Source organism: Heliangelus exortis, chromosome 3 (genome assembly GCF_036169615.1).
Source record: "Heliangelus exortis chromosome 3, bHelExo1.hap1, whole genome shotgun sequence".
Classification (NCBI taxonomy): domain Eukaryota; kingdom Metazoa; phylum Chordata; class Aves; order Apodiformes; family Trochilidae; genus Heliangelus; species Heliangelus exortis.
Genome location: NC_092424.1, coordinates 108,195,413 through 108,221,700, shown reverse-complemented (window position 1 = coordinate 108,221,700; position 26,288 = coordinate 108,195,413). Strand labels below are relative to the sequence as shown.

Below are 26,288 nucleotides of genomic sequence, written 5' to 3'. Positions count from 1 at the left end.
TCAGAAATCTGTCTTGGCGACAAAAAAATGGGGGTAGGGGATGTGATCTCTGTATTTCATCTTTGTAAACTTCTTTTATAGGCTTTAAATTTTATTTTACCAAAGCAGGGAGTGAAAGTCAAGTTTTTAATTAATGTAAAAATCTACAGAGCCCTGGGCAGTGGTGATGATTCACACACACATCTTAATATCCAGCCCAGTTTCATAAGTGACTGGTGATACTGGTGAACATGAGTGAAATACAAAAGATGCTTTTATTAAATCTGTAAGAAAAAACCTTTTAGGGTTGCAGAATTTTTAATTTTTTTTTTTCCCTCATTTTTTTTTCCCTCTCTCTTCCCAGACAGCAAAAATCCCTTGATGAGAAAAAAGACCTAAACCTTCAAGTTTAAAAAGCATTCTCGGTTTCGCGGGAGATAAAGAGGATTTACAGCTGTGCTGGCAGGAGGGACCCAGCAGCATGTGACATCTGGCTTGTCAGAATTTGGCTGAGTCTGGATTCCCTCCCTTCCATGCCACTGCTACTCCTGGGGTCTCTCTCCGAGGAGTCATTGCCTCGTTGGGAAGCTGAGCAGCAGGGACAGGATGATCCGGAGAGGGATTTTTGGGGGGTGAGGTGGATGATCAACAGCAGCATCCCTGGGAAGAGGGAGAGAGGGAAGAACAGCCCAGCATCCAGAGCCTGGGAGCCCAGGGTAGGAAGGGGGTGAAGGAGAGAGATTTTACTGAGGAACAGTGTGATTTCCCCCTCTCCCTCTTCATTTCTAAAACTTGAAAGACAAAGACACCGTGGATTTCTGCTTTCTCAGCTCCCTCTGGTCCTGACACTGAAATTTGAAGGATTTGTGGAGCTCTAGGGGGGATGCTCTATGTGGAGTTCATGAATAAGGTAAGTCCTGTTCCTCCTCCTAATTCTTGTAGATGTGTACATGCAAAATATGCAGGTGTAAAATTGTAAGCACATCTAGGTGCTTGCACTGTGTATTTTCATTCTATTCTTAATTTAGGTCTTTATTCATATAAGCTTCACTGTTAGTTTGTTTCACACAAAATACTCCTGATTGCCTTTTTACTTTTCTTCTTATCCCTGTGGAATAAAATATTTTGTCACAGGAAGAAATATTTTAGGGTGCAACCTTTTGAAATGTATCTGAGAAAGTCAGAAATTTTTTCTGGGCAGCCTAATGGCATTTTGATAAATATCGTCCTTTTTGGGGCAGGTGTTTCCTTTGCAAACTTTTGGTCTGTTTGGAGGTCTGTGCAAATCTGGCATTACCTTTATTACAGAGTGAAGTCAGAAGAGAACTAATGGGTCACTGTGTCTTTGGGCAATAACAGAGTCTAAAATATTGATTGATTTGATACTAATTATCTGATCGGTATGGAGTTGATACAGACTATTGGTTGATCTTATAGTAAGAAATTCAAATGAAAGTCCCAAAACTCTCCCTTACTGACAAAAGAGAAAGAAAGAATGTGCAGAAACTCTTCATGTCCCTTCCTCCCAGCTTTGCTTGTTCAATAAGCAGAGAGGGCAATTGCCTGGAGTTACAAAATTGTAAGCACAACGTTGTGGTGGCACTTCACACCCAAGGAAAAGCAGCTCTTTGTACTTAACAGGACTTTAAACTGCATCTAATTGCAAATTAGCACTGAAGGACTCGTCTGAGAGGCAGGGACCAGCAAATCCCAGTCCTTGCCTGCAGCTGGAATCTTCCCCTGCTGAGCAGGATGCTGGAATCCTCCTGGTGTGCCTGGCAGCACCCAAGTTTGCTGTGTTGAGTTGCTGCTTCAGAAGCAAACAGGCAGCAAAAGGACAATTTTAATATCAGTCTCAGCCTGTAATAGGAGGAGAGAGATCCAGCAGGGAGTGTGATGGGAAGGGAGTCAGCAATTCCAAGTCACATTCCCACCTTCTGACTCGCTCTTGTGGCTGCACACAAAACACTAAACCACTTTAATTAGGTTTAACGAGCTGGAAAATAGTTGTGCATGTGTTTATTCCAGGCCTTATTTTTCACACCAGAAAGGGACAGATGAGATTTCATATTCTGGTCTGCCAGGAAGAGACTCGTTTCTCCTTGGGACAGGGTCAGGCTCTTGCCTGTCTCCACAAGACTTGTTTGATGGACAGAGTGATGTCTAAGCTGAGGAGTTTTCTCCTGAAAAAGGAAACTTCCACCTAAAATTGTTCCAGGAGCCAAAATCAAAATTGCAGGTGCTGTATCTTGTGTTTTCTGTTCTTCTTTAGCTGGTCATGATTTTGTAGCTTTTTCCTTGTTGCTTGTTTTCCTGTGGTGCTACTGCCAGGGCACTCTTTTCCTGGCTAAAATTGTACTTTACGGGTTACTTAGCCCCAACTCTGTCCTCTCTGAACCATGCCTTGACTGTGATTGCTTTTCATTTTCTTCTTGACAGTCTCTGCTGATTATGTAGCTCCCATACCTGGGTGGCACAGGCTTTTTCACAAGTCAACTTCCAGAAAGAAAGAGTGTGAAACCTGCTTTATCACTGCCGTGCTGGTGGTAGCTTAAAACCATTCAATTAAAACCTTTCCAACCTCTTCAGCTCCTGTGAAATGTCTGCTCTGTTTTCTTTTGGTTTGTTTTGTCTACAAAGACACTCAAATTCCCTCTGCAAGATCAGGAGAGGGGTAGAGCCAGATATTTGGCACATGTAAGGCAGCATTATTCCACTGCAGCAGGTTCACACAGCTGGAAATCTGCTCCCCACCAGGATTCCCAGGAAAATTCTGGCAAGAAGATACAGTCCTGTCTGCCCCAGACAAAAGCAGGGGTGTGGGACCTGGAATTTATGAGAAAGGTGGACTCAAACATGGATGTGAGGAAAATCTGGTGTGCCAGAAGGCTCCTTGGCCACAGAGTGGGAACACAGGTCTTCTCCTAATGTGCTGTCTCTTAAAGATGAGAAATTTTGCAACGAGGGCTCAAAGCTGGAGGTTAATTTTTTGATCTAAGCAGGGCCCCTGCTAGAAGATATTTTTTCCTGGACAAGCTATGAATGTGTTTGGGTGCTGCCTTCCTGAGGAAGGTCACTGGTAATGTCCTTTTCTGTGAGCACTGGCACAGGAGCAAAGTGATGAGCTGCCTGTTGTGGTGTTGGTGTGCATGATGCTTTGCAGCTAGGTTGATTTTATTAACTCATATTCAAGCAGGAGGAAATATGTACTGATTTATATCCATCATTTACATGGCTCTACATTTTAATTTTTGTTTCCAAATTAAGTTTTTGTGAGTAAATTCACCTTCTAATCACCAGATGAAATAATGCTTGAGTTTGAAATCAGGTACTTCTGAATTTCTCTTATTGCTTTTCTTTCACCATCCTGCACCCTGATCTCTTGCAATTACTTCATATCTTGTCGTATAATGTAAATGGTGACTTCCAATATTTTTGCAGTCCCTAAAAGGCACTATTGATGCCCAATTCTTGCCAAAATAGTCTCAGTAGCCCACATCCAAGTGCTCTTCTCCATATGTGTGTTACCTTTTCTAGGCACTGGAACTGTCCTTCCTTGCACACACCAGACCTGTACCTTGTACACAAAACCCTGCTCATAATCCAGTTTGCATTCACAAGTCTTTTATCAAGGCTGAACTCAGAAGATTATTGAATCTGCACTAATTACACTCCTAAAGTAGTGAAACCAATCCCTAATATTATTCCATCCCCAAAACAGCTGCCTATATCAGATATTTAGGATTTTTTGGGAAAAGGAATCTCTCTGAGCTAATGATGTGAGTTGTTCCAGAGGTGAGAGGTCCCAAGTTTCTCCCTTTGACAATTTGAATTAACCTCAGGAAAAGATTAAGTAGGGAGGCTGTGAAATTCCTATTGTTAAGAACAGGCTGCACAATAATTAATAAAAACACAACCAGTATTTATGCTGTTTATTTATGAGCTAAGGGGTGTTTTCTCCAGCCTGATTTTTAGCTGTAATGATTGTATGCCCCAATTCTCTTTCTCAGAGGCTGCTGTCACCCCTTGGCTGGCTTTCTTGGAAATGTCACCCAATCTTCATAATTATCACTGAACATTGTGGCCTCCTGGAAACCACCCACAGTGGGGTTTATTGGCAGCCAGGGTGAACACTGAAGAGATTTTTCTTCCTAATCAGAACTGAAGTTGTGGAAGCTGCTGCTCTCCCCATGCACTACTGGAAATTTTCCATGATTTGCATGGCCCAGCACCTTCCAGTCCTATTCCTGGACACAAACGTTATGCCAAAGGGAGCATTATTGGTTGTTTTGTTGAGCTATAGGGAGACAAAGCCACACACAAATTGTGAAGTTCAGATTATGACTTATGAATGTTTTCAATATTGAGAACCAGCTGTATAAACACAGCTTGTACTTGTGATTTTGCACATCAAAATTTGAAAAATCTAGCAGGCTGACAAGATGAAACTGAAATTTCAGTTTTGATCTTCTTATTGCAATTACATTATGTCTGAAATATGCTATTTTGGGAGATTATTTAAAAAAAAAAAAAAAAAAGTATATCCCTCACATCACTCACAACTTCAGGACCTTCTGATGGCACCTGCAAAATCACAGTCTGTTGTTACTGGAGATAACTTCATTTTTACTTCATAAAAGCATTTTGTGCCTTTATACCTCTTAGGAGAGCTCGTGGTTTATGATAATTCTCCAAAAAGGCAGCACACATTTTTCTTGCTCAGATCAGTGATTTGAGACCCATTACACCAGCACAAATTAACCCATTGTCCCAGGTTCACTCTCTTGTCCTGGGCAAAGAGGTTTTAGCATCTTGTTGAATTCAGCTCATCAAGCAGAAGTAAGGATAAGGGCCCAGGGGCTTGCTTTGTGCTTGCTCCTCCAGACATTTCTGCTCCCTCAGGAGGGTAGGGAACTGTGAGTACCTCCCTCAGAAGATGGGAAAACAGCTGAACTAGGATGGAAAAGCCGGACTGTGGCAAAATCATGGTCTGTAGTGAACTATAAAGAGCCTGGCTATGCTGCAGAGGGCATGCTGAGACACTCTGGTGAGAGATGAGAGAAGAGTGGGGAGCAAAATGATGAAGGGCTGGGGAAATAGTTTTGATTCATAGAATCATAGAATCATAGAATCATAGAATTGGCTGGGTTGGAAGGGGCCTCAGAGATCATCAAGTCCAACCCTTGATCCACTCCTGCTGCAGTTCCCAGCCCATGGCACTGAGTGCCACATCCAGTCTCTTTTTAAATATCTCCAGGGATGGAGAATCCACTGCTTCCCTGGGCAGCCCATTCCAATGTCTGATCACCCTCTCTGGAAAGAAATTCTTTCTAATGTCCAACCTAAACCTCCCCTGGCACAACTTGAGACCTCTTGTGCCCTCTTGTCTTGCTGAGAGATGCCTGGGAAAAAAGCCCAACCCCCCCCCCGGCTCCAACCTCCTTTCAGGGAGTTGTAGAGAGTGATGAGGTCTCCTCTGAGCCTCCTCTTCTCCAGCCTGAACACCCCCAGCTCCCTCAGCCCTTCCTCATAGGAGATTAAACAACAACAACAACAAAAAAAGGGCCCAAACCACTTTTTCTTCTCAGAACTTTTTAGGTTTGATATTGCTGTTTTATACTGCCTGAATAAGGATTTTGGATCTCCTGAGGCTGGCTACTGTGGAACAGTTCCATTTTAAAGAATATATTATTTAAAAGGGGAAAGGTTTGTATTAATTAAACATGACTGTCTGCAGAAAAGGCAAAAGCACAAGTCCATTTCTGATCAGAAACAGCAGATCAGTTTCTTCTAAATATGTTTTCAAAGGCACTGGGGGCCTTTCAGCAAGGGGTGTGCTGGAAAGATGGTGTGGAGATGGGCTGGATGGGGGAGTGCTCTCTGTTCCCACACTTTGGTCATTGGAGACCTCCTGCAGAGTAAATGTGGAATGAGGGGTAACAGCTTCAAAGTGAAATAGGGAGATTTAGATTAGATTCTGAGAAGAAATTCTTCAGTATGAGGGTAGGGAGGCACTGGGAGAGGTTGTCCAGAGAGGTTGTGGCTGCCCCCTCCCTGGAAGTCTTCAAGGCCAGGTTGGATGGAGCTTGGAGCAACCTGGCCCAGTGTCCCTCCTCATGCTGGGAGTTGGAACTGGATGAGCTTTAAGGTCTCTTTCAACCCAAACCATTCTGTGAGTCACTGAAGTCTTTTTGGTCTTGCAATGAAGGGAGCACAAAACCAGTCCATAGCTGTTTTATTTTTCAGTGCTTGTCCATGTGAGCCCACCATGCTAGAAAGAAGAACTCATGTTGCAAAACTTTTTTTGAGAGCTTGTATTTTAATCTATGTTTATTCATCAAAATGAAGAACTCAAATAAAAGCTTGTGTCATCGTTCACTTTTTTGTCATTTTCATATATTCCTTTCCTTTCCTTTCCTTTCCTTTCCTTTCCTTTCCTTTCCTTTCCTTTCCTTTCCTTTCCTTTCCTTTCCTTTCCTTTCCTTTCCTTTCCTTTCCTTTCCTTTCCTTTCCTCTCCTCTCCTCTCCTCTCCTCTCCTCTCCTCTCCTCTCCTCTCCTCTCCTCTCCTCTCCTCTCCTCTCCTCTCCTCTCCTCTCCTCTCCTCTCCTTCTAAGGTCAGAAGACAGTCCATAGTCTGAGGCTTTGGAATTCAGACCTAAACTGAGGTTAAATCAAGACCTTCTTTCTAAAGGAAATCTTTTCCAATACCTTAGGAAGTAAAAAACCAAAAGAAAACAAAAAAACCCAACAAAACAAACAAACAAACCCAACCAAACCCACCACCAACAAAAAAATACTGAAAAATCTGTGAAAATTTGCAGAGCTACCATCTGTAGACATAGAGCCCCTCAGGATACAAAGAAATTGCTGTGGCTGTCTCACTGATAATTCCCAGTTTCTTGGAATTACAGGGCCAGTGCATATAGATTGAGACAACAAGTTCAGTATGCATTAAACCCATTGATCCCTGAAGCTTTTCAGACATAAGCAATTGCCCTGCTTGGCTTTTCTCTATTCTCAGTCTTGGGTCACTCTTACACCCAGCTGGAAACATGAAGCTGCTTAAGATGCTCAGGGAAGGTGTTTCAGGAGCCCTGGTTTGAAGGCCACAACATGTTGCTGCCTAGATCCTGCTTACTGTGATGAGAGCCACATGAATAATTGGATAAAGTAAATCATAGAATCATAGAATTGGCTGGGTTGGAAGGGACCTCAGAGATCATCAAGTCCAACCCTTGAAATCATGAAACAAATCATGGCAGGATGCTTTGTGAAATTTGGGATCAGATCCTGAGATTCCCTGGGAAATGGCAGAGCAGAAATAAAGACAGGAGGAGGCATCTGGTGTATGAACAAAAATATTTTTGCATCTTTGGGTGGCAGATGTGACCCAATGCAACCTTTGTTCTTTTGTTTTTCAGAAATTGAATTGGATATGAATGGGATGGCAGCAGATCACAACACTTCCTCCCAGGAAGAATACATCCCACACTATCTCCAGAAGGAAGACCCCTTTGCATCAAAGCTTTCTAGAGAAGCTGACATTGTAGCTGGGTTTTATTTGACAGTAATTGGTAATGTGGTTTTTATTTTTTTTATTTTTTTTAGTTCACCCTTGCAGACACAGAAAAGGCCAAAGCTGCTGTGCATCAAATGTGTAATTACATATTTCTTCATAGTAGAAAGAAAAATCTAGGAGGGAAAGGAGAGAATGTATTAGAAATATGGTGCCAACAACCAATGCTGCTGCAGGTAGCTGAAAGTGACCTTCCAGCAAAAAAGTGAAGAAATACTGAGATTTTTTTCTGCTGATAGGTTACTGGCTTGCAGTTTAATTTTTCCTGACCAGAACTGACTTTTGCCCTCATGCCACGTGGGTTTTTATGAACTTTATTCAAATCCTCTCTTCTGTGTCTGCACAGCAAAGAGAACATCCTCAGAGATGCTCATTTGAGTCTTGCTCAGCTCCTGGCATCACCTCTGTTACATATTATTCTAGACACCACTTTCTGCCTATCACCTCCCCCTCCTTTTGTCCAGAGCCTTTTACCACATATAAAATGCCTTTTCTGCAGTGGAAGATTCCACAAAGGCTTCAACAGTTTTTATTTCTCACTTGTCTTCTGCCTATGTCTTTATCAAAAAAGGAACTGAGAGCAGCAGAGGTGCAGGTGAAGCTGCATCTGCTCTGCTCAATATTCAGGCATCCAGATGTTTTGGATGCATCCCAGCTTTTCACATATATATTTTTTTTCCTGCTGCTATGCAGACAAATATCTTCACTGAACTGTCCAAAACAAACCCTCCTGCTGGTCTTTTTTTTTTTTTTTTTCCACTCGATTAAGCCAATTTAGCTTTAATCCTAGGAAATATGTCTGAGCAGCTGAAATGAATCCTTCCAGTGTGTGTTGTGTTGTCTTCTTATCTTGTCTGTATTTACTGTAGTTATCCAGTTTCAAAAAAATACCCCTGCCAGGTGTGAAGCATCTTGAAAAACATAAATATAACCCAATTTAGGCAATAAAGAGAAAAAATGAATTTCCAGTGGCTAAACCAAAGGGTAACTATGAAGGCACAGACCTAGATGAGCAGTGTGAGGAGGCTGAAATCACAGTTTACAAAGGGCTGATAATTCTTTTGATATTGGACTAATCAGTAAGATTCCCACCTTGCAGTTGCTGTGGATGGGCCACCAAGCAGCCTCTGGTGGATTCACCACACCCAATGGTCCAGCCCAGGAAAGTTCCAGCCATAGCCCTGCTGTACACCTGTAGCTCTGCACATTACATCCTATATTTTGCTCTGGGTTTAGTTTATTTTTCACATTTGTTTTGCACTGAATTAACTTGGTTAAGTGCTTTATCTTTATAGTCATTACACACTTCACCAGCAGCTTTTATTAAAGCCAAGTGTGCTTTTCACATATATTTGTAAATGCCATTTTTGCATCTTCCTGGGACCTACTTCAGCACAAGACCCTGCACAGGAATTTTTAATTCCTTTAAACAATTACTGCAATGATTTTAAGCAGTTACTGCTTCACTGCTGGTCAGCTCTGCCCTCAGCTATTTCAGCAATGGCTGAAGTGTGGTCTCATATTTTCTAGACCAGCCCAGAAGTGTTTCAGACACTGTAGAGTATTGGATATTAATTAATGGATATTAATTTTAATTAAATTAAAATTAATTTTAATTTCAGACTTCACCCTCACACCCTTAACCTGCCCCTTTCACAAGGGTTGTGTGAAGAAGAGTGTTAAACTTTTTATCAGGGAAGCAGAATTACACCTGAGAGCTCAGCCACTTGGAGGGGGAGTTAGAAATGGTGGAAGGAGGAATGTCAGGTGGTTTTTTGTGTTTGTGAATAGATGGGGTAAAGTAGTCTTTAAATATGTTTTTCTTATTTAAAAACAAAAAAAAAAAAAACAAAAAAAAAAAAAAAAAAAAGAAAAAAAGGAAAAGGAAAAAAAGAAAAAGAAATGGAAGAAAAAAGAAAAGGAAAAGGAAAAAAGGAAAATAAATGGAAGAAAAAGAAAATGGAAAAAGAAAAAATAGAAAAAGGAAAAAAAGAAAAAGAAGATGAAGAAGATAAACAGAAGAAAAAGGAAAAAAAAGGAAAAGGAAAAGGAAAAGGAAAAAATAAAAAGAAACAAGGAAATGAAAAAGGAAAAAGAAAAAGAAAGGAAAAAGAAAAAGAAAACAAAAGTGAAAGAAAAAAGAAAAAGAAAAAAGAAAAAAGTGAAGAGAAAAAGAAGCAGAAAAAGAAAGAAAGAGAATGAGGAAGAGAAAGATAAAGATAAAAATAAAAAGAAAGAAAGAGAAAAAGAAATAAAAAGGAAAAAGAGAAAGAGAAAGAAAAAGAGAAAGAGAAAGAAATAAAAAGGAAAAAGAGAAAGAGAAAGAGAAAGAGAAAAAGAAATAAAAAGGAAAAAGAGAAAGAGAAAGAGAAAGAGAAAAAGAGAAAGAAAAAGAAAAAGAAAAAGAGAAAGAAAAGGCTTTGCTGAGGTTAATGCTTCACATGGGGATACCACCATTAGCTTGTGCTGATGTGCAATCCCATATTTTATTACCCATTCATATTAAAGTGGAATGCAGCATCTTAATAATATCTTTAGCCTGCAAAAATATGAGAAGCTAGAAATAAATAATGTTGTTGAAAAATAAATTTAGCATTATTTTTGTTTGCATAAAGCAGTCTGTGAATTTATGAAAGTAAAGAAAAGTTCCTGGGAACAACAGAGATTATTTCTGACAGCTGAAAGCATCTGCATTTCATGAAGTGCTGCTGTACACAGATTTTCAGTGGTAGATACTGGATCTTGAGATGGTGGAGAAGGAGGAATAGCCCTATGAAACTACTGACCTTACATCCCAGAAGAACAGCTTTGCTGAAGCTGTAAATTTTTTTTTAATTGCCAGCTTCATAGTCCCAGCTCTCAACTATCCCCAATAGTAAGAAAAACTTTTGTGCTTAAAGAGCTCTTGGGCACAGCTTGTGCTCTGCAGATTTACTTTGTAAAGTGCTTAATCTGCAGAAGATGGGAAATCAAGCTGGAACACTCAAAGACAGTGAGGGTATGCCTATGTTTTAGGTTTTTAAAAATTATTATTATTATTATTATTATTATTTTTAATTTTAACTTGTGGTTTGGACTGAACTCATCCATTGTCACTTCCACCACTGAGCTGTGTCCCCTGTTCCTTTACAGATCCCTTCCAAGACATGGTGGCCCTTCTTAAGGATGTCTGGTGTGGACATCCTGATAACAGAGAGAGGGAAGAGCTGCAGAAAGGTGGGAAGCCAGGAGGTGGGGAGTGTTTTTTGGCATCATTTTTGTGCTTGAGGCATGTGAGGTGGAAGTGAGTGCCAAATTTATTTCAAAAGGGGAAGAAACTGTGCAGTGAATGAAGAAGACTGGGATCCCACCAGGAAACTTTTAGAACTTTTAGAGTCAGGCTGGTTGCATAACTAAAATATTGCCATTTCAAAATATAAAAATGCATATTTTTTTTGTCTTTAAAGAAACCGAAGAGCCTTGACCAATCTGTGATGAATCCTCTGTGAATGTGTGATCTGTTCATTTCCACATGTATTTTTTTTAATTGTCTGGGCAAAAGCCCACAAAGGCTACATGTGGGTAGAAGAAACCAATTATTTTTCACTTTGCCATTTTCCCTGCCAGCATTTTCATCACTGACTTTATTGATTGACTTTGTGGCCAGGCAGGGTGACTGAGCAGAGACCTGCTGGCTGTCAGCTCCTTGGAAACCCTGTGGCAAACAACTATTGATTTGCAAACTGTTGGTGCTGGATGCTTCCTCAGTGTGTTATGAAACAGCTTAATTGAAAACAAAATCCTGAGCTATCCTCTTATTTTTGCTTCCTCTGATGGGTTAGCATGGCTGTCAGGGGGAGAGGAAGAGAGGAGCCTTGTTCAAATTTCTTCTTCACCTTTGGCTGCAGATTGGTTCTTGGCACTTTTTTAGGTTCAATGTCCTTGGCTCTTTCCATGTTTCTGTGCCATGGACAGTTGTGCCCTGAACTGTAATGGGAAAAAGTCCTTATTTTATATCTGAAGAGTCTTTTTTTTCTTCTTTTTCCCACCCTGGGCTCTGCCCAGGCACACAGCTTGCCAGAGCCAGGACCTTGCACCAGCAAGGAAATCAGCCAGGTGATGATAGCAAAATATTTTTAATAGATAAAATGAAATATTAGATGGCTGATGTAGGGAGATAAGATTTTTATCACTGAAGAGGTGAAAAGAATTCAGATAAGCAACTGTCAGATACAGGTATAGACAAAAAGCAACTGAGATTGTCCCAGGACACATTCCAGTTGTAGGATTAGTGGCTGGGGCTCATTGAAATATTGCTGTTAATAATGAATGGCTGCTTCAGAGACTTGTCTGATGAAGACATCACTCAGGGCTACCAAGCAGCTGAAAAAGCTTCAGGAAAATGTCAGGTGCTTTTGAAAAGCATTTCAAAGTAGATGCTGGAACATTCTATACAGTAAATGTCACTAAATCAAAAATGGTACAAAGGGAGAAAAGAATTCAGGTACATCAAAGCTGCTCAGCAACACTGAGATTCATTCACTTAGCTGCAAGGAAGGAAATAATTCATATGGATACTTGTATTTACTTGTAATTCAGATTGTATTTTCAATGCCATCCAATAGGGCGTACTTCAAATTTAATTGACCAAAAATGAATCAAATTTGTTGAGAAAACCTAAGATTAAATGATAAGACAGCTCTGTCCTGTTTATTTTTTAAAATAATATAAAAGGCATACTGTCAGCATAAAAAATGTTTCCAGTTAGATGAGTGTTGCATTTATTACTAAAAAATTCAGTACCAAAGTACTTCTGAGGCTGGTAAGCTTCAAATTCTACAGTTGCTCATATTTCTTGAGAAATAGTCTGGCATTAGCTTCTGGGAACTATTTTTTTTTTTTTTTTTCCCTGTCTCATGGATATCCCCAGGTTGGGTTTCTTGGATCTGTGAGGATAATTCCACTGGGTAATTCCACTGATGGGCTGGAGGAAATACCCATGGAAGTCCTGAAGTTTAATTCCTGAGGTCTGGCCTTTGAGCAGACTGATGGAAATGAATTTTGTGGTGTTTAAAAGTGCAACACTTGGAGAGGACAGGGGGTGCTGCTGGGGCCTTTTTGGAACATGGAATAGAGCTGAGTTGGCAACACCAGAACCATGTGTAGGAAGGCATCAAAAAAGAGTAACTTCTGCCTCATCTACAGAGTGAAGTTGGGTTGTTTATGACATTTAAATAGTGTGGAGGGAGGATCAGCCCTGGCCAGCAGCCAGGCAACCAGGGCAGCCACTTGCTCTCAGTGCCCCAAATGAACTCATTAAGGGGCAAAGCAAACTCATTGTGGGGAATTTAACTTAATTGAAAACATTTAATTATGATTTGAATGTTGGGAAACAATTTAACAATTATCACTTTCCTTAAGGAAAACACCTTTCCTGCACCTTTCCTACACCTCCCTCACTGCCTTTGCAGGTCCCTTTGGTCAACAGTGGTTCAGGGAGTTTGGGTCTCTGCCACTCTTTGCTCCTCACTTTTTTCTTCTCTGTCTCATCCTTCTTATTTGTCTCCTCTTCTCCACCATGGGGTTTCTCTCCATTTGCTGTGGTCCCCTCAGGGTGTTCACCTTCAGGGGTGACTCTTGTTCCCTCAAATGGATTCTCTGGGCTGTGCTGTGTTTCCACTGCAAAAGACTCACTCCAGGCTCAAAGTTTTTTTTGTTTTTTTTTAACATGAGTTAGGGAAGACAATTCCTTTTAAAGGAACAGAAAACCCTGCTGGTACCAGTGGGAGAAGCTCAATGGCTTATGAACCACTTGCAGACTTGGTTCCTGCAGGTCCTTGGGTGGTGATATGGCAAAAATGATTTCAACCAACATGACCAGGATTCCTCCTCATGCAATGTATTCCAGATGGAAGTTAAAATCAGAATATTTTATATTGTTTTCTTTCTTATTATGATAGAAATATTTTTTAATTGTAAAACTTAAGAAGTTAAATTAGTGTAAATAACTTATGCATCTGAAAACCTCCATTTGTAGGGTTTAATAAAACTAAGGTTGGCCAGAGATTGTGGTCCTTGTGATTACAGAAAAATGTAAATTTCATTCTGGGGCTGTATAAATGCCTGTGAGGTAAATTGGGTTGATCAGGACAGAGAAATTCCAGGATTTTTATTATGTGCATGCAGTCAAGAGCTGTGCAGGCTCAGGTGGTGAGGGTTTAACCTTGTCACAGGTTCAGGCTCAGAAAACAAGAGAATTTCACAAGGAATATTGATGTTTTGGAAGAGAATTCTAATTTGGTTGGCTTTTTTTTTTTCTTATTTTTGTAGGGATTCTTTCAACTCTGGGAAATGGATATGTTATTTTTATGTCCACAAAGAGAAAAAAGAAGTTGAGACCTGCTGAGATAATGACTGTTAATTTAGCAGTGTGTGATCTGGGAATTTCAGGTAATTTCCTGCCTTCTTTTGACTCATTTTAACCATCCTTCCATTCTTTCTGGCAACAGCAAGAGGCAGTCCTCTGGAAGTCATGGGGAGCCCAAAATACCTTCTGCTCTATTATTTGTGTATAAATAGGAGAGAAGAAGAGGAAACAACATTCCTGAAGAACTTGATGGAAAGAAATGAAAAGCAAAGAGGGGAAAATAGGGTAGGGTTTATCTATCAGACAAAACTAATGTTCACTCCAGCTCTGGCCAAGCCCTTCAAAGACAGCTCACATGTGCATCCTGGCACAAAACCCAAAATAACTGTATTACAATTGAGAGAAAATTATATTTTTTTGCAACAGGAAGGATCCAGGTATGTCAAAAGTACTTATTCAGCCAAATATCACTGGAGAGGGGCATGAGTGGAAAGAAATGGAAAAAAGATGCCAGTGAGTGACCATCAGCCTATCAAAGTTAATAATTTGCTCTTTAGTGAGCATCCTCCTTTATGTCTGGGTCTGGAAAAGCAGCATTTCTGTCAATCATAGAATCATAGAATCATAGAATCCTAGGGGTTGGAAGGGACCTTGAAAGATCATCTAGTCCAACCCCCCCTGCCAGAGCAGGGCCCCCTAGAGTACATCGCCTAGGAACGTGTCCAGGTGGGTTTTGAATGTCTCCAGTGAAGGAGACTCCACAACCCCCCTGGGAGTCAATCTATAGAGTAACAGCAACATCAGCCAGTTGAAGGGATTTTTATTTCAGACCCACAGCTGGCATGGTCTGGCAGGAGAGGTGGGAGCTTTGGGAAGGTTTACATGAAGTTGGACACTCAAAAGCCTTTGGAAATCATAGAATCATAGAATTGGCTGGGTTGGAAGGGGCCTCAGAGATCATCAAGTCCAATCCTTGATCCACTCCCGCTGCAGTTCCCAGCCCATGGCACTGAGTGCCACATCCAGTCTCTTTTTAAATATCTCCAGGGATGGAGAATCCACCCCTTCCCTGGGCAGCCCATTCCAATGCTTGATCACCCTCTCAGTAAAGAAATTCTTTCTAATGTCCAACCTAAACCTCCCCTGGCACAACTTGAGACCTCTTGTGCCCTCTTGTCTTGCTGAGAGTTGCCTGGGAAAAGAGCCCAACCCCCCCCTGGCTCCAACCTCCTTTCAGGGAGTTGTAGAGAGTGATGAGGTCTCCCCTGAGCCTCCTCTTCTCCAGGCTGAACAATCCTTCCTTTGGCTCTTGGCTTGAGTCCCATTCAGCCACTTATGGCTCTAGGCACATGCAGGGAGAGGCCTGGATGTCCTTTAGGAAAGGATATTTTGGATAACAGACAATTCCAGGGGTATAAAGGCCTGGTGGGACCCATATGGAACCTCCTCAGTGCAATAGAAGTGACAGCAAGTTCTCATGATCCCAAAGCCATCTGTCCCCTGGGTGCTGCATATACCAGCACCCCTGCCCTCATCTCCAGCTCACACTTCTCCTCCTCTTGTGGGCCAAATCCTTTTGCCTAAAAATGCCTAAAAATAGCACTGAACATCATATGATGGTGACTCCCAGTCTGAAGCTCTCTGTGTTCTCACCTCCTGCTCATCCTCCCAACCTCCAGCAATTTGGATGCTTCTTGGTGAGCAGTAACCATGGAGGAGATACTTAGCAATGGAGGAGAAGAAAGGTGTTAGTACAAATAGCTCTGAACTGCTCCTACACAAAGGAGTCCAAAGGGAGACACTATTTCCAGCTTGCAGCACTTAGAAGAAGAAGTAAAAAAGAACATTTTTTTACCTCTTTGATGTTCCCATCTTGTTTGTGTCCCCAGAGTCTGTCTTCTTTCATAAGGCTCTTGTCTGACTCTCTGTATTTGGGATGTGAGCAGACATCTCCTAACTGGATAAGCTGAATATCCCAAGCACACCTGAGGTATGCCAGCAGCAAGAGGGATGCTGTTTTCTTCATTGAGGTCTGTCAGCAACAAACCACTTGGTCACCTCATTTTCTGTAGAGACCTCAACTTATATGTGTGGTTAAGTTTTGTAATTAAAAACGATTGTGACTGGCACAGCCAGTTTTTTAATATTGAGTCAGGAAATGTGATGTGTCTGCTGGATTTGTTGCAGAAAGGACTTTTTTTCCAAAATCTTCATGTTTCACACACCTACCTTGGCACCTTGTTCAAGAAAGCAGCTCTGCCATGACTCCACTTCCTGCAGAATTCCACAGGGTGGCACCAGCCACTTGTTCAAAACTTTATCAGACTGATTTAGCACAGTACCATGCTCTGAGCTCTGTGCCACTGGAGAGAAATTTGATTTTTTGCAAATAAATGTGTTGTCTGTTAGAGCTGGCAATTATTTACCTGAGTAAATTGGCTGACTCTTAGAATATGTCCTAGACCATGTTGTATTTCATGTTTATCTTGAAACCTTAACCACTGGGCTCAGTTTTTGCTTTAAAAATTAAAGTACATTTATTCTGCTCAGAGAAAAGCACATAATACATTGACTTGAGCACAACTTTCAGGCTCAGGCAGAACTTTTCTTATAGGCTGAGGCTAAAAAAAAGAATCCCCCAATTTTTTTATTTTAAACTTTTTTTAATATTAGTCTCATTTTGAAAAGTTTTCAATCATCATGCTTTTGGCATAGAAGATGGAGCAATTGCAGATTTTATCTTGGTATAAATGTTTCATTTTTCTGCTAAGAATGAAAATAAAATGTTTAATTTTGTATTACTTTGATCCGAAACAGAATATTTTGGGGAACAATCCAAAATATCTTTCTACAGAACACTTCAACAACATAAAGATTTTTCCATTGACTCCTATGAATCAGTTTTACTGTGGGAATTACAATTTACAAGACCATTTACCTTCTTTATAAACCAATCCACTGAGCTATCATGACATTACAGACAGAGAGGTTTGGGCTTAGATGCTTTCAGGTCCCTGAGGTTCCGTGGCAGCTCCTCCTGTGCAGGAGGGAACAGAGTCACAGGAAGTTGAACTCCAATATTTAATGTTGTTTGAATGTTGCAGTTCAGCTGTTCAGGCCTTGGAGCATTTCAGGTCACTCTGGTAAGTAGAAATCAAGGATCTTGAGAACAGTTTGATGTACCTAGATTGTAAATTTTATAGTTTTCTATTCCATTACTGTTTATTTTTTTTTTTTATTTTCCTGGTCTGAGGGAAAAAACCCAAAAAGTTAGGAAGTGGAGGTTTCCAACCAGAAAATTACAGTTTCCAAACTTTCTCATTTTCATGATACCTACAATGAATATGAATATTGTTAACCTTTTAAGGTGGGACTGGAACAACACAGGACCTAGCTTTACTTCTTCCATGATGCACAACATGATTTTACAAATGGAGAAATGAGCTAAGACACCACTAGGACTGAGCATCCAAAACAGTTGGGTATTTCCCTTCTCTTTGGGGATGCTTAAGACCTTTTAATATCTGTGGCCTTTTAACATCTTAGTGCTGAGAGTCCCTAAGGAAGACTGTGACATGGCCAGGAGCTGAAGCCACTTCTGCAGCTCCAGTCCATGCTGTGACCATTGCACCATCTTCCTTTCCAACCTAACACTTTACCACAGTCTGCATCCTACTTGTGGGTCTTGTTAGGTTTACAGAAGCCCTTGGTCGAAGGCAAATTTCTTCATCCTACATTTGGAGACACTCAGTTGGTTATAGGGATGTAGCCTAAGTAGATCTGTGCTTATTTCAAACCCAGACTGTCCCATCACCCATACTGGTTACATTCTGGGATTTGTTTGCATGTGGATTTCATGCATACCCTGAAGTTTTCATAATGGGAAGAACTCATGGATACTCAGCACCTGGGTTTTCTTCTGGCTCAGGTGGTCTGCAGTAAAACACCTACTTCCAGCCATTCTATAGGCTTGGCTCATCCCATCAGAAACAGAGAGATATGGGATAGAGCTGGAACTGTCTTAGGCTTAGCCCTGGGGATGGATGGAAGGCAGGCAGCTCAACACGTCTGTTGTGCTTGAAGCCATCTCTCCACTCTGCAGAGCATTTTTACTGCTATGAGATACAGGCAAAGAGGAGGGTTTGACCTTCTGGCAAAGCGTGTTTATATCAGGGATGGATTTTATCAGTCAACTGACATTATTTTCTCTTTTTGAAGTTGTAGGAAAACCTTTTAGCATTATTTCCTTCTTTTCTCACCGCTGGGTGTTCGGATGGATCGGCTGCCGTTGGTACGGATGGGCTGGATTCTTCTTTGGCTGTGGCAGCCTTATAACAATGACAGCTGTCAGCCTGGATAGATACCTAAAAATCTGCCACTTGTCTTATGGTAAGAAAGAAAAGTTACGTTAAATAATCATAGAAAAACTGTGATACAATTTCTAGACAAGTGATACAATTTTCTAGACTGAAATCTTACTTAAGCGCTTCAAAATGTTTTTGTTAAATAGAGAGAGGAATACAAAGAGAAGAGGAGCACTAATGTATGACCCAAGTAATGTCAGCTAAATTTGTCTTGCTGGACATGACACCTTCACTCTTGTCTCTCTGCTGTCTGCTTAGGCCGTGAGTTTTAGTAAATACAGATAAATCACTTGGTGTCTTTCAAGGCCTGTTGACATTAACATTCAAATGTGCAAGTACTGCACAACTTCCAAGATCTTATGTCCTGACACACAAAAATAGTCCTTATTTAGGTGCCTAAAAGTCCTTTAAGTATTAAAGTAGGATTTAAGTATTGAGTAGGTGCAGTATTTAAAAAATTCAAAAGATCTGACTATGCAATAGGTCCTAATGAAAGTGATGTTTTCTCTCTTTTATGTAGATAGAACCTGGGAGGCTGAGATTAATTTAGCAATGAAAGTTGTTATCACCACATCCATCAATATCTTATTCTTTTGAACATGATGTGTTATATGGTTCATTCTTGTCAGTTAAAAGATGGTGTCACAGCTTAGGAAGTGTTTTTCTTGCACTGGAAGGGACCAGCTTCCCAACAAAATACAGGGAATATTCATGGTGACTTTACATATAAAAACACCTTGCTCATGTGACTTGAGGGACATACAACAGATTTCACAATAGTGACATATAATATGAATCATTTAAAGTTGTAAGAAATATTTGTAGCCAGGAAGGGTAAGTAAGCCAGGCTGTCCAATTCTGTCAATTGAAATCTGTGGTACAGTGCTAAGATTTACCATTATAGATCCTGGCATGTCCATACATTTTCCTAAAATAGGAGTCCAAGGAAAGTGTCCTTAGCTGCATTTTAAATGCACCATTCACACGAACTAAGAATTCAGTTCTTTCTATAAAAATTTCATCAAAGTAATTCAGTGGCAATGCAAATTGCAGATGATTTTTCACAGCCTTAGTAAGCTGAAATAAACATTTCATGGCTGGCTGCATTCACACTGTGAGCACTGGTATTTAGTAAGACATCTTCCTTCAAGACTGAGATAATACTTCAAAAGGGCGGGGAGAGGTTGTTTGGGTTTTTTCCTTGGGTTTTTTTTGGTTCCATATTTTTTGGTAATATGTTGCTACAATTTGACAACAGCTTTGAAAATATTGACGATTTTTCAGTATGCTATTGTTGCCTTTTTTTTTTTTTTCCTTTCACCCTGAATATAACAAACCAGCATACTGTTCCTTGACTGCTGTGCTTGAATACATCCTTTGTTGTCAGTCTTAGTTTTCCTGGAAAACTCTCTGGGGAAGGGACACTGGTCACACCCAAATTACAACTGTTTCTTTGCTTTGGTGTCTTTTTAAGTAATTCTCAAAAGCTGCAGAGAGCTTGTCAGTGCTTTCATCAACTCACACTAGAGGTTCCAAGGTGGAAGGAGCTGTTATAAAACCATAGCCTGAGTTTCTGCATAAATCATAGCTTTTAACTCATTAGTCTTATCTGAATCCCATGTCCTGTACACAGGTAATCATGGAAAGCTTGTAAGCTGAAGCTTTTTCTAGCTGAATTAAAGTTGTATGCAAGATAAACAGAGAACTAATATTCTACCTCAAGACTCAAGGCACGGCACTAGCATTTAATAAAAAAGAAATGGGCAAGGATACATGAAAATGCCAATAATTAATACTTCTGACAGTACACACACGGTGATCTGTACTGGAAAAGAATGACAAGGTGAAAATAAATATTGGATACGTTATTTCCTCTGTGAAGCCTTGTCTTTCTGTCACTTGAGTGAATTATTTATGTTGAGGAATGTCCTGAAATCAAACTTTAACCAGTCAATACATGACAGGAGGAACAGCATATAACATAAGTTGCAGCACACATCCACAGCTCGTGAGCCTTCATTCTGAACAAGGAAAAACTGAATTAAACACTTGGTCCTTCGTGTAGGTTGAACCTTCATCTCATCTGACCACACACTGTGAATTCAGCTTTACAGATCACAGAGCAATTTTGAAAAGTGTTAGACAAGGTTCCCATGACCATTGCTGAGTTAGCTGCTTAGATTACTTTAGCACAGACTCCTCTAGGTAGTAAATCCTCACAGCCTCAAGAAAAGGGCTGAAATAAAGTCAGGTGGAGCCCTGTGTGAGTGTGTATTTCTCTTCATGAGGTACAATGTGAGCTGTGGCTAACTCAGGGGTTACTATTGATACCTGAAAGGAGGCACAATAAATCCAAACAGCCAAGCAAACTCTTCCTGCACACGAAGACATAGCCTAATGTTGTGCCTAATACACACCTGAGGTTGTAACTCTTGAATTATCTTCCAGGTACCTGGCTTAAGAGGCATCATGCATTTATCTGCCTGGCAATAATCTGGTCTTATGCTACCTTCTGGGCTACGGTGCCTTTTGCTGGTGTGGGGAACTATGCCCCTGAACCCTTTGGGACCTCCTGCACTCTGGACTGGTGGCTGGCACAGGCTTCAGTGGCTGGGCAGGCTTTTATTCTGAGTATTCTTTTCTTTTGCCTCCTGTTCCCAACGGCAGTGATTGTGTTTTCCTATGTCAAAATAATCTTAAAAGTCAAATCATCCACCGAAGAGGTGGCTCACTATGATACCAGGATCCAGAACAGCCACATACTTGAAATGAAGCTGACCAAGGTAAGTAGGAATGTTTAACTCAGTTTGCTTTGTTGGGTTGTAAAAGCCTCACCATAATCTTCACCATGGGCTGCAGGAGAATGTTTGCTCCAGTGTCTGGAACAATTCCTGCCTCTCCTTCCTGGTGTCTGCAGAGTTGATCTCCTCACATATTCTCACTCCTCTCTCCAGCTGCAATTGCTGTTGTGTAGCAACTTTTCCCCCTTCTTAAATGTGCTGTCCCCAGCATTGCTGATGGGCTCAGTTTTGGCCAGTGGCAGATCCACCTTGGAGCCAGCTGGCATTGGCTTTATTGGGTACAAGGAAAACTTCAAGCAGCTCATCATAGAAACCACCCATGTAGCCCCCCTGATACCCAAACCTTGCCACACAAACCAAATTCAGGGTTAGGAGAATGAAAACTAGAAATTGCATCAGCATTTTCACTCTAATACATTCCTAATAGCTTCAATTCTGGCTTATCTATATTAATATATTTTTTTTTTTTTTTAATGTGCTGGAGTGTAAATACCCAGAGGCTCGTCTGCCTTTTTATGACTTGATGCTCACTTTTTCAATGTTTGTCTTGATACAAATGGTTGCCATTTTTTTCTAGTGGAAGACTGGCCACAGATCCCACCCTGGGTTCATGCAGGGGTAGACCCAGTTTGTTAGAAGTCTTCTTCTTCCTCCTTTCCCCCGTGGCCATCCTCACAGCAGGCTATTGGCCCCACTGGGTTTGGATGCCTTCTCTGTGGGACATCAGCATGGCCTGGGAGAGAGGAAGAAGCCCTGTGTCAGATCAGGGTGTTGCAAACTCTTTTCATATTTGCTTCTCTTGCTAATGTTCTTTGATTTTACTTTTTTACCTAGAACTAGGTGAAACTAAAGAAGGAGCTACAGTAGATATAGACAGGGATAAATAAACTTCTAAACAAACTCATCTACAGAGATATTCAGGATTCCCCATTCCCACATGCCATCAGGACCTAATTCAATCCTGGAAACATCTTCAGCGACTTTGATTTTATGAACTTTGGAATTTGATTTCAAAGGACACAGAATCTGGAAATCCTGATCTTAGTAATTTTTTGGTTTGTTTTCCCAAGGCATGCTTGTTCACTCTGGAATGGGAAAGAAACTGGCTTTCTTTTTCACAATGTGAGGAATATTTTCTTGGAAGAGACTCAGTTCTGGTACAAGGCTCATCAATTAAGCAAAAAAACCAACAAAACAAAACAAACCCAAAACAAACAAAAAACCCAAATAAACCAAAAATCCAAAGAAACAAACAACATCAACAACAACAAAAGCCCAAAAGAGAAACCCTGATGGAAATGTTTCCAGTTTATCAAGTGTTCATTTCAAAGACCGTGCACAGATTTTCTGAAAGATTTTCACAGCTCTGTGTTACATATTACCCTAAAAAAGAGAGTCTATATGTTTTGAAAAGACTATCCTCCTCAAATAATTTAAATTTAATGTAAAAGAATTATTATTTTCTGAGATCTCCTGTGTTTAGCCAAACCTCACAACATTTTTAAGGTCTGTGATAACTTCTTGGTGTCAGCCCAATGAAAAACCAAGCTGAAGGGAAGAGAAATGCACAAAAGCTTTTGCTCACATTATACATTTATCTGCAGCAAGCTATCATTTTTCTTTTCCATTTTGTGTCATGTTCCTTTGCATTCTGTGCTGGATCAGTGTCTGATCTGCTGGGTTCTCCTTTTTTTTTTCCTCTTTTCCTCTCACCAGGTGGCAATGTTGATCTGTGCAGGGTTCCTCATTGCCTGGATCCCTTACGCTGTGGTCTCGGTGTGGTCAGCTTTTGGACAGCCAGATTCAGTCCCCATTCAGTTTTCAGTGGTACCAACCCTGCTGGCAAAGTCAGCAGCCATGTACAACCCAATCATTTACCAGGTCATTGATTGTAAGTTCGCCTGTTGCCGCTCAGGGGGATTGAAGACACTGCAGAAGAAAAACTCTTCAAAGAAATCAAGGTAATTTCTCCTTTGAGGAGCAGGGTATCTTTTAGGACACCATGTTCCAAAAATGTACCAATATAAGACCTACTAAGAGACACAGCTCTTTGAATCTTGTATCTTGCTTTGATCAGCACCTTGCTTACCATGGGCATTTCCAAAGTGGCTCTAAGTGTAAGAAGAGAAGCAAGGAGATGGTTCTTACCTTTGGATCCAGCTGCAAATCTATTGATACAATCGGAAAAAAGTCCCCTCAGTTTAAGTGGCTTTTAGATCAGTTCTGTCCTTCTGTTATTTTCTTTCAAGTTATCATGGATTACCTCCAGAAAACGTTCATGACCTCCACTGCCTGTGAAGTAAAAGGGAGAGAACTGGTTTAATTTTTTGTGTAATTAATGTTTGAATACCATGACCTCCAGTCACAGATTTAGCAGGGAGAGATGGTAGTTCCTTAATCATTCTGTAGCTAAGACTTACAGAAAGAAAACACCAAAAGTAATCATAATGCATTAAGGTCTCATAAAAAGGCCTCTTTGCTATTTGCAGCTCGTTGGCAAAATCTGAAATCTGTACTGACTACCACTGGTATTCCTGGAAGAAAAATTATTCCAATTCGGTCTTATATAGACAAGTATCTTACTTCTGTGATTGATCAGAAACCAGATAATAGTGGATGATAATCTAACACTGTGGGCTGGTAAGAGGACTACAAATGCCCTACCAAATATCAGTAACTGTGAATCCATAGAATTCCAGTATTTTGCTTTAAAAGCCTAGAACATGTACCTCAGTATTTACGTACTAGAGACATGAAGACCTATTTTATCATTCAGGTTATTCCCTTATCAATTCCAGCATTTTTTTATGTAGTGTTAGTGAGTCAATAGCTCAAGCTTCCACAGCTTCTCTCAGCAGATTATTCTGTAATCTTACACTCAGATTTATCTCATCTGCAGAACATGCAGAGTTTATATATGTTGTGTCTGGAATTCTGAATTTATTGCTTATCAAAAAACCCATCTTCAGTTTTAGCTAAATGGGGGACAAATCTGAAGTTAACTAAACTTTGGAGGCTGGATTTGTGTTTAACCTCCACGTCATCACTCCAAAGAAAGAAGGAGGTTTCACTCAGTCCCTCACACCAAATGCAAGTTGACTTTCCTCCTGCCTGTGCAGTGAACAAAATGATCTGGAAAAAGTCCCTTCCCAGGGATTAATTAATTATTAATTAATTAATTAATTAAATTAGGAATTTAATTGTCAGTTTGGTGCAAGCAGGATGATTGTTTTGCTTTCTCCTTTCCCTAGGATGTACACCATATCTGCACACAGAGACTCGGCGGCAATGAATGAAACCCAACTGGAAGTATAAAAGCTCATTTCACACACAGCAAATGAAAACTTGATGACAAACAAACACACTGTCTCAAGTCCCTCTTTCTGTAAATAAATTAAATTAAAACATGACAGTTTTATTTTACTCCCTGGTCCTATGTACAATAGAGATGTAGTTCTTTCCATCCTGAATTAAGCAGTGCAGTTAAAGAGGGCTATTTTAAGGACTCAGGAAGGAGGAACAGGAAAGATTGATAAGTATAAAATTCACTTCAGAGCATTTACTTTCTCTTTTATTTTATTTTTTTTTTTTTAAAGCATTAACAGAAATAATAGCTTGGATGATATTTTTCCTCCTGGAAAGGAAAGTACTCACAAGGACCAGTTTTAGTTTGCTGAAACTAATGTCCCTAGATTCCTACTGCATTCACTGGAGAATAAAAGAAAGGATTCCTTAGAGGACAAATCAGAGCTGGAGGTTCACTAACCAGAGCTGCAAATCACCCACTGCAGAAACATTACCCCAGTGCTTTCCCTTGTGAATATCTGTCTGCTACAAACTGCATTAAAAACCACTTCTATTTCATAGAATCATAGAATGGTTTGAGTTGGAAGGGACCTTAAAGATCACCTAGTCCAAATATTGACGGACTTCAGTCCTTCAATATTGAGAAATGTTTTTTTTTTAATTAAGGCAGGACCTTAAGTGCCACACGTTCACCAGGGATGGTCAGGATATGTGAAGGAGAGGGGAAAGACCTTTTGTTCAAATGCCAGTTTCATTTAAACAATTGTGAATCATGAATGACTTTGTAATAAAAATACAGAACCTAAGTGAAGTCAACCAAACCAACTTGAACAAACCAATAGTTTGCACATCTTTACAATTGCAATGAAATGTGATGGCAACAAGCAGCCACGTTTGACTTCTTGATTGGTAACTGACTTTTTTCACCTTATATTGTACTTTTCACCATTCTTATTGAGTTAACTACTTAATACAAACAGACAAATGCTTCCTCAATCCTGGTCATGAAACCAGAGTAAAAGCTGGTGAATTCATGGGAAAGGTGATGGCACAGGAACAGAGAAGTCTTTCTCAGTTGTGGTGGTATCCAATGTTTAAACACTAAATCCTGGAAGTCTGAGGATTAGGGTTAAGGAGAAAGCAGTCCTTTATAAAACAGAGCCTGTAAATTTCTAATATCCTCAATAGCAAAATGATGTGCCTTGAAAAGACCTGCAGAGTACAGCAGCCAAAATAGCTGGATTTATCTGAGCCATAGTTATTTCCATTCTCTTCTTTTTTCTTTTTTTTTGGATTTACCTTAAATTAGAGGTATAGTTACAGACCAAAAATTGGCAGTCTAACATAAGCAGATTTTCAATTCTTAAAATACTGGTTAGGAAGTTTGCATGTCATTTATTTTGAAGGAATATGATACTGTGAAAATTAAGTTAACTGAAAACCAAGGAGTCTCCCACACAGATTTGTGCTGACTGTTCATTAAAAAAGAGAAAGTTACAAGGGCTTAATTTTTCTTCTGAGTAGTTCCTTTATGGAAAGAATGCATTTATGAAGTAGCTTCATTTATTTTACTGTTTAACATTTATTGCTGCTTTTTATCATACCATTTATTTCACAATTGTGTTTAACATGTATTCCCTGCCATACTGATCAGAACTCCTTTTGCAGCTAATCTGTAGTGATGTTAATCTTGTTTTATACAATAGTATCATGAAGGTTTAAAGTAATCTGATGGTTATTGGCATGTCCCAGCACTCCCATTCTGCAGTGCAATCACTGTGTCCTCAAATGATATTCAAACAATGTGGCAGAAGTTGAATTTTGTTGAATTTCCTAAGCTGAGTAGAAGAAAGTCTTGTTTCCTCCTCTGCAATTTTCAGTCAAAGAAGTTTGAATAAATAATAGAAAAACTCAG

The 26,288-nt window shown here is 40.1% G+C and overlaps 1 protein-coding gene across 2 annotated transcripts; it reads left to right on the top strand.

Annotated features, from left to right (window-relative positions):
• The first annotated feature begins 541 nt into the window (after positions 1-541).
• OPN5 (opsin 5) lies at positions 542-26,288 on the top strand. Of its 2 annotated transcripts, XM_071742496.1 has the most exons (8): positions 542-889; positions 7,402-7,554; positions 10,689-10,772; positions 13,866-13,985; positions 18,121-18,291; positions 20,715-21,049; positions 22,784-23,028; positions 24,319-26,288. In XM_071742496.1, the coding sequence occupies exons 2-8, from the start codon at positions 7,416-7,418 to the stop codon at positions 24,380-24,382; spliced, it is 1,158 nt and encodes a 385-aa protein (XP_071598597.1). In that variant the 5' UTR covers positions 542-889; positions 7,402-7,415; the 3' UTR covers positions 24,383-26,288. The 2 variants fall into 2 exon arrangements, with proteins under 2 accessions (XP_071598597.1, XP_071598598.1); XM_071742497.1 differs by lacking the exon at positions 10,689-10,772.